At 39.1% G+C, this 13,087-nt stretch overlaps 1 protein-coding gene across 1 annotated transcript in view; it reads right to left on the reverse strand.

Moving 5' to 3' along the window:
- Positions 1-13,087, reverse strand: part of EFCAB6 (EF-hand calcium binding domain 6) — a 107,024-nt gene that overhangs the window by 52,082 nt on the left and 41,855 nt on the right. The window contains exons 11-13 of the mRNA XM_062568906.1: positions 5,950-6,121; positions 4,082-4,189; positions 1,288-1,402 (exon numbers count right to left, since the gene is read on the reverse strand). Of these exons, the coding sequence (XP_062424890.1) occupies positions 1,288-1,402; positions 4,082-4,189; positions 5,950-6,121 (395 nt within the window). The remainder of the gene's footprint in view (positions 1-1,287; positions 1,403-4,081; positions 4,190-5,949; positions 6,122-13,087) is intronic.

The following is a 13,087-nucleotide window of genomic DNA, read 5'->3' on the forward strand; positions in this document are numbered from 1 at the left end:
GATGATTAGATGACCATATGCACATACTTCTAAACACTAGGCCTCAGTTGAAGAAAAACCTGAATACTATGTCAGCCCTGCCACAAGTAAGCTCTCCCCCATTTCCTAGGTCTAAAGAGAAGTAATGACAGTAAAAAATAATAGAAACACTGTGGGAAAAGTAAACGGACACCTTTGAGAAAAATAATAAATAGAAACATAATATAGAAATTAAAACTGGCCTTTTTGAAGTCAGTGGCAAAACTCATATTGACTTCTGTGGCACTAGAATGTTATGAAGATAATCTAGATTTAAAGAATAAAAGAAAAATATATGAAAGAAATGAGAAACAAATAATTACTTACTAGACTCAACCTTCACCTAGCGTTCCAGCCTAAGAAAATGCATTCAGATTCAATCAGTCTCTAAGAGTCAAAATTTGAAAGCGTACTCACACTGCTGTGAAATCAATGAAATTACTGATGGAGTAAGGCAAGTAGCTAAACTGAAACAATACGCTCCCACAGTACAAAGATATTTCTCCAAGTTTCACTCCTCAGCAGCAGTAAATCAATGAAGATCACATCCTCGTTATATGTATGGACAATACACCTGTGTCTACACAATCTCACTGAAATTCTTCATACTCCAATAAAGCTATTACATTATAGACAACTGCATTTCAGCACCCTCTGGTAGCAAACTCCCTTAACAGCTTTATCATTCAAAAGCAATACCTTAAATTAAAACCACAAGTGAGTAAGTAACCAGGTCACATCATAGAGCTCTAGTTAGATATGCTGCTACTAAAGCCTATCACTAAAGGCTTTCTAACAGATCTTTTGTACCTGAAAGGATAAGTTTCTGTTTCTTGACCTTTTAGACAGAAAAAGAGACGTTGCTGAACAACACTACTATAACAAGAGTTCACTATCAGAACTTGGGATACAACACAGTCCCAAGACTGTGAACAAGAGTAAGAAATGCTGGGGAGAAGGGTCTACATAAGCAGAGAGACCAGTTCACTACTTTCTGCAGTCTAGTAGTAAAACTCCATCATACCTTTCCTGGCCTTTACTTAGTCCACATCTCACATATTCCAGTTTCCCTCAAGCCCTGGGTTAGATACGCAGCAGGGTAACTAGATCAGGAATCAATGAACTATGAAGAGAAAGGTCATCAGTGTCCTAAAATTCATACCACTGATCTGTTCCTTATTTCAGCATTAGCCTTTCCTTGAAAGAGAAAGTTCTGCATTTTCCAGGAAGGGTTTGTTTTATACTGTGTTGCTGTTAAAATTCCTTTACCTTCAAATATTGCCACAAAATCCAGATAACTCAACCCTCCATCTAGGAATCCTAACTTTTCTGTTAGTAAATTAAATTGATTGTCATCCATTGGCATGCTATGATCCTCCAACATCTGCCGGAAGAGAAATAAAATAAGTTATATAAGTATCTATTTTGTTGTTTAATGCACTACTTTGAATAATAAATGTTTGGAGGTTTTATCCCATAGCTCAAATTGAAATAACTCTAAAAATTGTTTGCTCTTCCTTACATATACAGTAAAACATTTAACTGTAGACCTATTCCATATAACTTCATTTCCATACAGAATTGAATTGAATTTGCAGAGAACAAAATCTGACTGTATCTTTGAGACTGGCATTTTAAGCAAAAGCATTGCATGCCAGACAAAGATTAAACTTCACCTGGGAAGAGGAAAGTGCCAGAAGCCATCACTTCAGCTCATTTAGCAGACTGTGGAAATTTGCCATTTGTAGAATTTGCTAATACCACTTTTCCCTACAAGACCATCACAACTGATTCTTGGACAAGGAATGCTGCAAAGTGGGCTCAGGCCCCTGAACTATATACAGCTACAATAAGGTCGAAAGTGGGATTCCTTCTGGATACTGCTCTTCAAAGTAGATCCAAGGATGCATTTTATGTAATCCATTTTGGCAAGGACCTTTCAGACCACTTTACATTCTTCCCGTGTCCCCTTCTGGGGACCTGTATCTCCATCAAATAGGTACAGTATTCTGGAGTACTAGCAACCAGCCATTATACTCTTCTTCTATTACCTGCCAGTTGACTGTAGCGAGGTTTTCTACTCCTTCTCCCACCTCCTGTTTCCCTGAATAGATCCAGTTGCAGCCCTTTCATTTCCTTCAGCTGCTTTGTAACTCCTGATTTGGGCATATCCTTTATAACTACCCTGCACAGCTCTGTCCTGACTTTCCAATTGTTTCTACAGCAATTACTCTTGCTATTATATTTTAGTTAATTGTACAGATTAAAAGAAAAAAATCATTAAATTGTTGAAGAGCGTAAGGAGCATTAAAAAAGAAAGAGAATAATTAGCAAATTATCACTCCTTTCAAAGAATGTAAAGTTTCTGGATAAGCAAGCACATTTTATGTGCAGTTGAACAAGTCTTTGCCATCAGATCAAATTCTTAATAGTGGTGATAAGGAAATCTGGCCATACAAATCCAGTCAAAGCTGGAGAGAATCAGTCACAATAGCAATGGGTGACTACAGCCTCAACTATTAGCACTTTCATCTAGAGAGAAAAAGTGATAAAATTCTGCCAAATTGCATACAATATTAAGTTGTATTAAAGCTGAGACTAGGTCATTGTCCTGTGCTGAACAGCTCACAAAATGTATCGTTTCTGTATATTTAAAGGAAGAGGAATTGATGACTGCCTTATAGTGAGGAAACACTGCAAAGTGGAGAAACATTCAAATTGTTGATGTTACCCAGGCCCCCTGACAGAGCTTCAGTGGCCGTCCTCCTGAATATGAACTCTATTAATAATCAGCCAAGTCCCAAGGTGTGAAGACAAACTCTGTGCCTATTTGCCCAACTCTCAGGAGAGCCAGGTCAGTGAAGCCAGAGGTACCATGTTACCCCACAGTAAAGGAGGTAGAGTTCTGCATTCCCCTTAACTGACCCTCCTCACACATTTCACACTGCTGTAAGCTGTAAAGAGAAACACAGAAAACTGGCAGTATTGGTATAAACCTACTAAGATTAAGAGGTGCTTTGATGTCTGCAGTTTTCAGTTATTCAAGAATACCAAGAATACTCATCAGAGGAACCTAAGGGTGAATTCTGCCTCCTCCCTCCCTCTCTAACATAGTGTCATACAAATAAAATGAGCTTATCCACTTCCCAGGCAGACAGAATTTGCCCACTTCTACTGCTTGGGCTAGAATAACAAATCAGAAAACTAGTTCCCTTTTATAGCTATGACTGCCACATTTATAGCTACAACTACCACATTATACTATTTACTATTTGAGTAACCTACTCTACCTCTGGAGCACAGCAACTGGCTGCTCTAGAAGAGTCCTCTGTTCTGTGGATCAGAGTAGCACTTTGTAAATCTGACATTAAGGTGGGAAACAGAGTGGGCATCATATCTGTCCAGCTACAGAATCAGGATTTGGCCAAGAATACTGAACCAGTGGAGAGCACTTAAATTTTGGTAGACACTCAAAATGCTTTACAATCTACTCACCAGGACACCCTAGGGGCAGGTTATATTCCCTGAATGTTGGTACCTAGTGCCGTTTGCAGTAACCTGATATATCTGAGACATTCGTAAGAGGCTGGCAGATGTGACAGAGGGAGACATACATTCTTTTGAAGCAGCAGCTGGAGTCCAGGACAGGTACCCACAGTGTCCATAATGGTGCTACACACCATTTCCTGATGCTCTTCATTTATGGCTGAAACTACCACTTTTGGAACACAAAGCATCTGTGCTCCTGAACAATTCAGGGCAGGTGGTGACAAACATCTCAGCAGAAGTGTCAGAGAAACTGAAGCACAAGGAATTTAAAACTCCCAAGTTGGAATTCTACCTGGACAATGAGGTTAAAAACATCTTTCTTTTGCAAAGGGGGTGGAGATCTTTAAAGACCACGAGTGAAGAGTGATGGAGAATTTTAGTTTGCATTTTACCAGAAAATGCACATGCCCAGACAGTTCCCTGAGACATGAAGCAGCCTGTCACATCAGTTCTAGTGTGGAGTCCTTTTCAATCACTCTCTCTCACACCAGATAGTTCCCAGGCAACATCCTACCCAGTTGAACTCTGCTGACTTTGCAGGGTCCAAGGGTCCATCCCTGGATGCAGATATATTATGTTTTTCTATCCTTTGTGCATTGCCAAAACTTAAGGAATTCATCATCTGTAGTGCAACAAAAGAACAATGAAATCACAAAGACTGACTGTTTAACAGTTTCTGGTGTTATACAAATCTCTTAAACGTGAGTTGTGCATAGACAGTCAATGCAGAAGCAAGAGCAGCAGATTGAATAAGTTCGTTCAGCCTAACATTGACAAAAAGAACATTACTGCCTGCATTAGTTGCAGACAACAAAATGTGATACCTAAGAAGCTTGTATAAGTGTTAATTGCAGTAACCAAAGCAATTGTCCCAAAGGTTTGAGCCACAGATGTCAAATCTGTACTGGGGCATTGCAGTTTAACTATATTCTTAATAAGTGTACTATTAATAATGAAATACTAAGAAAAAGGAAATATGTTTTATATGTTTTTTCTTCCTCTTCCCCTCCCCTTACTTTCAAATCAATTTCACTTCCAGCACACAACTACAGAAAGGTATCCACTTGAGGGTAAGAAGATGCAAGGCTGAATGCAGCTACAGTGTTCACAGGGGAAGGCTCTACAGTAACAGCCTTTGCCCTGTCATATGATGTGGAGCACACACCTCATGGGTCTATGCTGAGAAGGGTAGAAAGGAAGACTATAGCTCTGTCATCTCCTTTGAGTCATTACATTTGCCCCTGTAACAGCAGCTGGTGAAAATAGGCACAGCCTATGGTACATGGATGGAAAGATGACGTTTATTACTGAATCACAGTAAAAAAATGCTTGGGACAAACTGTTCCAAGAGCCTATTCCAGCTATTTTCAAAAGTACATATCTGTTTTGACCCTTGCTGACTCCTTATCTTCCCTCAATACCTGGACAAAGGACAGAGTATGAATTACTGTCATAACACTACTCAGCAGAAGCTCTTTGCTTAAAATTAGGTGGAGCAGGGAAATGTTACTGCCATCATATCTCTTTTCCTGCCCAGTGTCAACTTTCAGAAAAGCATTTTTTATTTGAATTGTGAAAAGAAAGAAATGTACAGCTGGGTGCCACTAGCATCACAGCTACAATCCCAAATCCACGACCTCACAAGTCCATCCAAAGGACAGCATGCAGAATTAGCTATGCAATCAAAGCTGTGATGGGCCCTGGGAACAGCACAGAAAACCCTACCTCAAAAAAGAAATATAAAAAATTCAACTGGAAGTCTTGACAAGTAAGAACTATATTATTTGAACACATTCTCATTGTTGTAGATCCTTCTAGCACTGAGATGTTGTACCAAACCAGCTAACAAAGTATCTGAAGTCATCCAAAAATCAAATAATTACATTGCAAAACGACTCTTGTTGGGGACCAGTCTGTGCCCTAAAATGCTATTAGATGGCTTGAGGTTTCCCTGACACTAGCAAGTACTGCAGATCCAGTGTCAATGAGCTACTACTAAGCAGTTACAAAGAGGGCTTAAAGACTCTGAGTTAAGGTTAAATAATTATTTAAGATATGCCCACTCACTTTGCCTGAAGGGTGTGTTGCAGAGTCTCATTCTTCTCTCCCCAGTCCCAACTCATAAACGTTCCTTTTGACATATATGAGAGTGGAAGTTTTCAAGATGCACTGCTGCTACAGGATGACAATTTTTTGTATTTTTAAAGGAAAGCTGAGATTCTTACTCATATAATAACCTACATGAGGCCTGTTTAGCTAATTAGTAACTGAAACAATCCTGGAAGATTTCACTCTAGCTGTTTGAACCAGCACAACTCTAAGGCAATAATCATCTTTCTGGGAAAAATACAGAACAGAGAAAAACATCTAACATTTTCCTACCTTCCGAAAACCAATTTTAGTAATTTTCCCATTTGATTGCTTGTTGTAGGCAAGAAAGCTGTCTTTAATAGTTGCTGCCTGTTGTAACACTTTGTCCTTCAGCCTTTCAATTACTTCATCAACAGTTCTATTCTTGGTATATTTGTTAGTTTGATCTTCAATCTGTTTCATTCTAAAATTGAAAGATTGTGCATGCAGACAAGTCACTTATTTTTTGTAGTTTCAAACATTTGATTCAGCAATAATGAACAAGACTGCATTAATGACAAACAAGACATTGATGTGTGAGAAGCTCCTTTGATGCAAAAAGATAGGTTGATCAAATTAAAGCACATGTTGATTCCAAGACCAACATTGTGCAACCATTTCTTAGGTATAGTTTAGTTTACAGAGAAAAATAAAAGATGAATGATACTGCTCTGAAGTATTTATTTTGCAAACCCATGACCTCCAAATCACAGACTTTTAGTTAGTTTGTCAGACTACATCAGGTAAGGAGCCATATATATCCTTTAATACATACTCAGGTGCCATAAGAGGGCTAAGCCAACGTGAAAGATATTAATGAGTCTTTCCATTGATTTTGAAAGGAGAAAATGTCTCTTATGAAGTCTTCTCTCTTCCTGGGAAGATGAAACTTCCACTTCATGGATCCCAAGTAAGTCATCTCCACTTTTTTTCCCTAGTGAGGAATGGCCAGAATACCTCTTTCTCTCCCAGGGTCTATAAGAAAGTCTGCAGATATGGACTATATACTTTTCCTGATGAAATACCACAACCTTCATCAGTAAGCCATTAAAGTAAGTCACAATCAAATATTTAATAACTTACAAAGATAGAAAAGAAATTAAATTAAAGAGTATGTAATGTGTCCCACTTATATCTATTTTACATCTGCTATGGATTTACTATAGCCCATGAAAGGGGAAGTTAAAACAATTATTATTGTTAAGTCTGAGAGCATGTATTACCATTTAAGCGAAATGCAAAATTATTCAGTAGTCTTATTTTTATAGATTTATTAAGTGTATTTTATAGTATTCCCTAAAATTGAAATTAATCTTAAAATTTTAACTCTCATTTTGAAAAGATGTTCATGAAGAGAGTTTTGCTTTGACCTGAGCACTGCACAGAGGATTAACTCTAAACCTCCCAAGAGTGATCAAAAGATGTCAGTGATTGATGATTCCCTCCTGGGGATGCTGGATGGACCCATCTGCTGAAGGAACCTGGTCTCCTCAGATGTCTGCTGTCTTGCCTCAATGCAGGAGGTTGCCAAAGCATTACCAGATTTTCCCATCCCATCCCACTGACTATTATTATAGTGTTCTGCTTATCCACAAAAGGCTTGTCATGAATGACCCTGAGAAGATGAAAAAGTAACCACAGTGCAGGTGAGGAAGATAAACTCATCTGAGTTTATACCATTCCATATACCATACCAATTAAAGTTCAAGATGGTTTCTTCTGCGATGTCATCAGGAACACCACCCTCCTTGGCAGGGATTTATACTTCCACGGTCTACTGGGTAAAACTAGAATCAACCTCATCAAAAAGTGAACAGCTCTCTGTATTTACTACCTCAATAACCTAGTAGGGAGGCCTTGAATTAGGATTAAAGACAGGAGCTATCATAAAAGCACATGGGAAAGTATAAATTACAGCAACTAAGCTGGGGGCCTAAAAATAGGTGAAACTGAGTTAGATTACAGTGTCAGAGAAAAGAGAAAAATTGATAGAATGGATCAAATTGATCAAATATGGTGGTTGTCTGTATACGAATATAAAAAACCTATATGGCATAAGCAACAGGAGCTGGAAGTCTAAAAATAATCTAAACTATAAATTAATGGATATAATTAATGAGATAATTCTCATGACTTAAATAAGCAGTGGACTTGTTACTGACAGACAGGTGAGCTTATGAAGATGGATATACTGTCAAGATATTACATCAAGACTGTTAGTAAGATTCTTAGATATTCAATAAATTAAACATTACTGAGAGTTCTACTTGTAAAAGCCTACAAAAATATGGGTGCTAAAATTGTGGGTTGCCTACTATGCAACACCAACAGGGAGAACAGGATTTGAAGCTTTTGGAGATTTGGAGATTTTTCTGAGCCAAAACAAAAAAGAGGCAAAATCATCCAGGGAAAGGAGCTGGTTGTAATCAGCTGGGTAATGATTACAGCAGAATAGAGGTTGTCCAGAATCAGAATGTATCAGTGACATTCTGCTGATACCACAAAATCTAGTGAAGGGAAAGTCTTTCTAAATTTTATCCTAACTAACACAGAAAAAAACTGCTTGAAAAGGTGAAATACAGCTCAGGCAAGAAGGATGATGGAATGACATAGTTTATGACCCTTACAAAAGGAAGAAAGGAGGATAGTGAAACAAGCAATAGATTTCCACCTACTCAAGCAACCATGATCTCACGTGAAATGGATCTAAAAGGAAAACGACTTAAGGAGAACTGGCAGTGCGTAAGAGAAACATGTAACCACAGCATAAGAGAACAACATGAGTATATATATAATGAAAATCTGAAAGGCCATGACACAACATGAGATTTGATATCAAAAATATCAAGAATAATAAAAACTCATTCCATTAATGCTTCAGTAAAATAAAGGAGGAACCAAAATAATTTTGGCTTGCTATTCAACAGGAAGAGAACACTATCAACAGCTAATATTAAGGGATATGAAGTATTTAAAGCTTTTGTTTTACATTAGTCTTCAATAAAGAAGTCAAATGTAAGCAAGTGGCTTGAACAATGAATATTAACAAAAAATAAGGAAAGAAAATATTATAGAATACTGCTATTTATTCAAATTGGTACTTAAAAAACTGGTTAAAATGGTCTCAGATTTGATACAGAACTTCCAGAATTATGCAGAAAAGAAAATACACTACCTACCTTATAAAAAGAGGGCAGAAGAACTGGAGAGTTACTGACATATTTCTAAGAAAACTATTCCTGCTTTCAGGCAGTAATTACACAGTCACAAAGAGTTCAAAGCCTGTTAAGAGACACAAGAGCCACTAGGGATTCTTGAGATCTACCCTGATTTCAGGGAAGCTTATATTTTAAATCATACTCCCCTCCAACCTGCACCAATTCTACCTTGGTTTCCTAAGGAAACAGGAATAATGCAATCAATCTTTTAATCCACATCTGTCAGCCTTCCTCCCAGAACTGGAGCCATCAACCAATTTCAGTCAGAATTGAGAGGGGGTAGGGGTCTTAAGATACGCAGGCTTACAAGTTTTGTGTAACTGACGGTCATGAAAAGGAGAGAGACTCCTAGCTGGGAAGGCAGGGAAACTCATGCCATTATCTGTTCCATTTGTTAGCAGCTAGCCAAGCAATCAGCATATGCGTTTCCCTGGGCTAACCACCTGCTGTCTCTTGCCCAGCTGCCACCTTGAAGTATTCAGTGAGAAGTATCATCTTTATCTACCTTCAAGTAATAATCTGTAAGTACATTTACCCTGTGTGAGATGCCAAACCCCACTCCCTGCACATTAACAGCTCACTGGAGCTGCATGTCAAAGTTCTTCACTTAGACATAACAACCGCTGATCAATTTTAAAACATCACCTCTGGATGCTATAATGCTTGCTAAAGGTATGGATAATCCTCCAGACAGTGGCTCAGTAGACACTGAGGACAGAAATTATTAGGGGGGCCACTATCCTGAGTTTAGTGTACTGTGTCCTGTTGACAGAAATGTGATCTATGTGATTCATTTGCTTTTTTTATCTGGCCAGCTCTCTGCTCTGACAGTCTTTCCATAGAAATGGCATTGGACCTCTCAGTAAAACCAACCTCAGGAAATCTCTGAAAGATCTGTTCCTATCAGTAGGAAAAGAAATCTCTCTTGACCCTAAGAAGACTGAGGGGGGATCTTATCAATGTGTACAAGTACCTGATTGGAGGGTGTCAAGGGGATGGGGACAAACTCTTTTCAGTTGCCGTGTGTGACAGGACAAGAGGCAATGGGCAGAAATTGAAGCACAGGAAGTCCTCCTGAACGTGAGGGGAATTTCTTCACTGTGAGAGTGACAGAGCCCTGGAGCAGGTTGCCCAGAGAGGTTGTGGAGTCTCCTTCTCTGGAGATCTTCAAGGCCTGCCTGGATGCAACCCTGTCTACCATGCTCTATGTGACCCTGCTGAGCGGGGAGGTTGGACTAGATGATCTCCAGAGGTCCCTTCCAACCTTACTGATTCTATGATTCTATGAAATGAGAGCCATCCAACATCCACAATGTGAAAAAGAGAGAGGTAACATTAAGATTAGTTGGGTGCCAAAATTTTATTTGAGCAGTTTCAGGAGGAGGGCAAAAGCCTTCAACTCTAGGCTAAGATGTATAGAAGGTGTTGATACCAGAATTGCCTTGGCCAGGCTGCAGTGATCAGAATTACCAATGACACCACCAGACAACATCAGAACAAAAGAAACAGGAGGGAAGATGTAAGCTACTGCTCATACATACAGAAGGAGGAACTCATCTGACATAGATTCAAGATATTGACCAATTTAGGAACCAAAAATCTGAAGCTTCTGTTTTGAATTCTTCCAAATGCCTATGTCTGAAGCAAATAGGTCAAACATGGTAAGTTCCCAGTATAGTAATCAGCTTTCTGCACAAGCGATTGACTCACTTTTGTGCTGTCCTGACAGATTCAAGCCATCTGCCTGAGAACTGATGCCATGTGACCGGCTGACAGTTGTCAGGCAATAGTTCCAAACAGTTGACCACTTCTCAACAGGCAGAGACTGATAGCACTGTATAAAGCAGTTTAATGGCCTCTCAGCCAAAAGCCACTTTAGCAAGAAGGCAAATTACTGCCTTTTAAAAAATATCCTAAAGGGCTCCTAATCTTCCCAAGACCCCACTGTGACAGACAGAGAAGGATGTCTCAGTGCCTGACAGGCCTGAGAGAGTGGGCAGTATGCTTCTCTTCTATTTTGCCTTGCTACAGCAGAGTTTGGCAACGGGCAAGAAGTGGACTGGTGAGTGTGAGCTGTCCTTTGCAGGGTCCTCAGGAATCCTGCTGCTGGTTCCTCATATTGCCAAATATCCATTGCTAATTACTTTATGTTAATGACAGAAACATAAAAGTCATGGTGGGCCTACAACCCATTGTGCAACGGTGTTGCTGAAGGCTGTATTAAGTGTGGCCCTGAAACCGGTATTCAGGGTCAGAGTTCAGATGCTGTTGGTTTTTGCCCATGTTTGGTGTCCCTACAGCATGCAGTCTTCTTTAAAAGTGTGTAGCAGTCCTGTGGCAAGGCTCCGAGGCAGCAAAATGGAGACAACAAAAATGGGCTTTTTGAGCCATAGGAATAAGCTGTCAGTTCTGAGAATGTGTGAATACATTGACAAGGCAATCTTTAGAGCTGCTTAGAAGGGGATTCACACAGAGACTTAGGAAGCATACAAAGACCAGACAGTTGAAGAGGAAACAAAGAAATCTGACTAGAAGCTGGGGCAAGGTGCATCACTGACAGAATTTCTGGCTTCAGATTCCTCTGTATTGAGAGCTGTTGACAGCAATGGGAGCTTTGCACATAGCATTTTCTTATATAGCATCCTCTTTTTTATGAAATACTACTCTCAAAATGAGGGAAGACAGGCCATGAATGTGCTTCCATGGACTAACTCTAACCCAACTCTAATCCTAACCTTAACCCAGTGCTCCAGGACCAGGGTAAAGCATTATCTGCGCTCAAGTGAAAATATATGCGTTTGGAGCCTGAGTATGCATGCAGATTTCCACACAAAAATAAAAAAAATATTTCTGAAGGAAGCAAAGCTCATTGCATTACAAGAGATGCTTTTTTTTCCTTTCTTTTTCTTTTCTTTCTTTTTTTTTTTTCCTGGCTTATGCAGGCATTTCCATATATTAAAAGGTAAGAAGTGAAAAGAATCATTGGCTCATATATCTTTGTAACCTGGCTGCCAGTATCAATGATAAAGATTCAGCCGGAGGCTGTAGTGATGGCTTGCAGAAGTAGCAGACATCAGATGGAGCAGAGTTTCCAATCCTCCGAGAACATTCAAATCCAGTTCCTGAGTAATGAGCTAGACTGGTTTTACAGAGGATCACAAGCTTACACTTCAGATGTTATCTAGAGGGCAAACCTCCAACTGTTGAATGATGCAGCAAGATACAGTCCTTGTGGACCCTGTAAAGCGAGCTCAGCCATTTTTGCCTGAATCCAAGAGTCTTTGGTGAATGAGCCATACATGTTTTCTCTCCTGATTGCATGCTTTGAGTGTTGTACAAATTTGAATATATCTCTGTGAAATAAGAGATCAGTCTAGGACAGTACTTACTGTTAGACAAACAACATGTAATCTCAATCTTTCTGAAAGTATCTTTTCCATACGTATTTTTTCTTTACATTAAACAGAAAACTGTATTAATAGCATACCTTTTTGAAGCATCTGTTGCTCTTTGTTGGCTTCCCTTTGATATACATGAGCTGATATCAATTAAGTCATCAGGAGGAACAGCAACCTTTAAGCTATTCAAAAGCATGTTGTAAAAGATCCCACCAGAAGAACTATCTTGATATTTACAGCATAACCTGGATAAAATAAGAATTTGAAATAATTTGGGAGATTGGGAACAATGCATAATAGAAATGCCTTAAGACAAAGATGATCAAAGGAATATATTTGCTTTCCATATACAGTTAAGGACATTATTCAGAAGGCTGTCTTTAGGCCTTGGAAACTAGCTTTCCTAGACTACTTTTGTAGCCTACAGAGAAATCAGGAACTTAAACTCTGAATGATTATCTGGAGGAGTTCCTCTAAGCTCTAGAAGGAGCTTAAGGAGACAGGCTTCTCCCGCCTATAGTTAGCCTTAGTGAATACACAGCATCATTAACACTTGAATTAAATGATGGACAACTGCAAGAGATCTGTCTCACCTGACATTGGTCTGTCAAACTTGGCTGCAACAGTGGAAGATGTAGCTACAAAGAAAGCTACTGCACAACCAAACCTAACAGAAATTATGAATGAAAGCCTCTGCTTACCATAACTTGCAGCCTGGCATATAAATGTAAAATTAAATCACTAGCAACTTAAATTAATAATCCTGACTAGTAA

The sequence above is a fragment of the Rhea pennata genome, chromosome 1 (assembly GCF_028389875.1).
Source record: "Rhea pennata isolate bPtePen1 chromosome 1, bPtePen1.pri, whole genome shotgun sequence".
NCBI classification, from domain to species: Eukaryota; Metazoa; Chordata; class Aves; order Rheiformes; family Rheidae; genus Rhea; species Rhea pennata.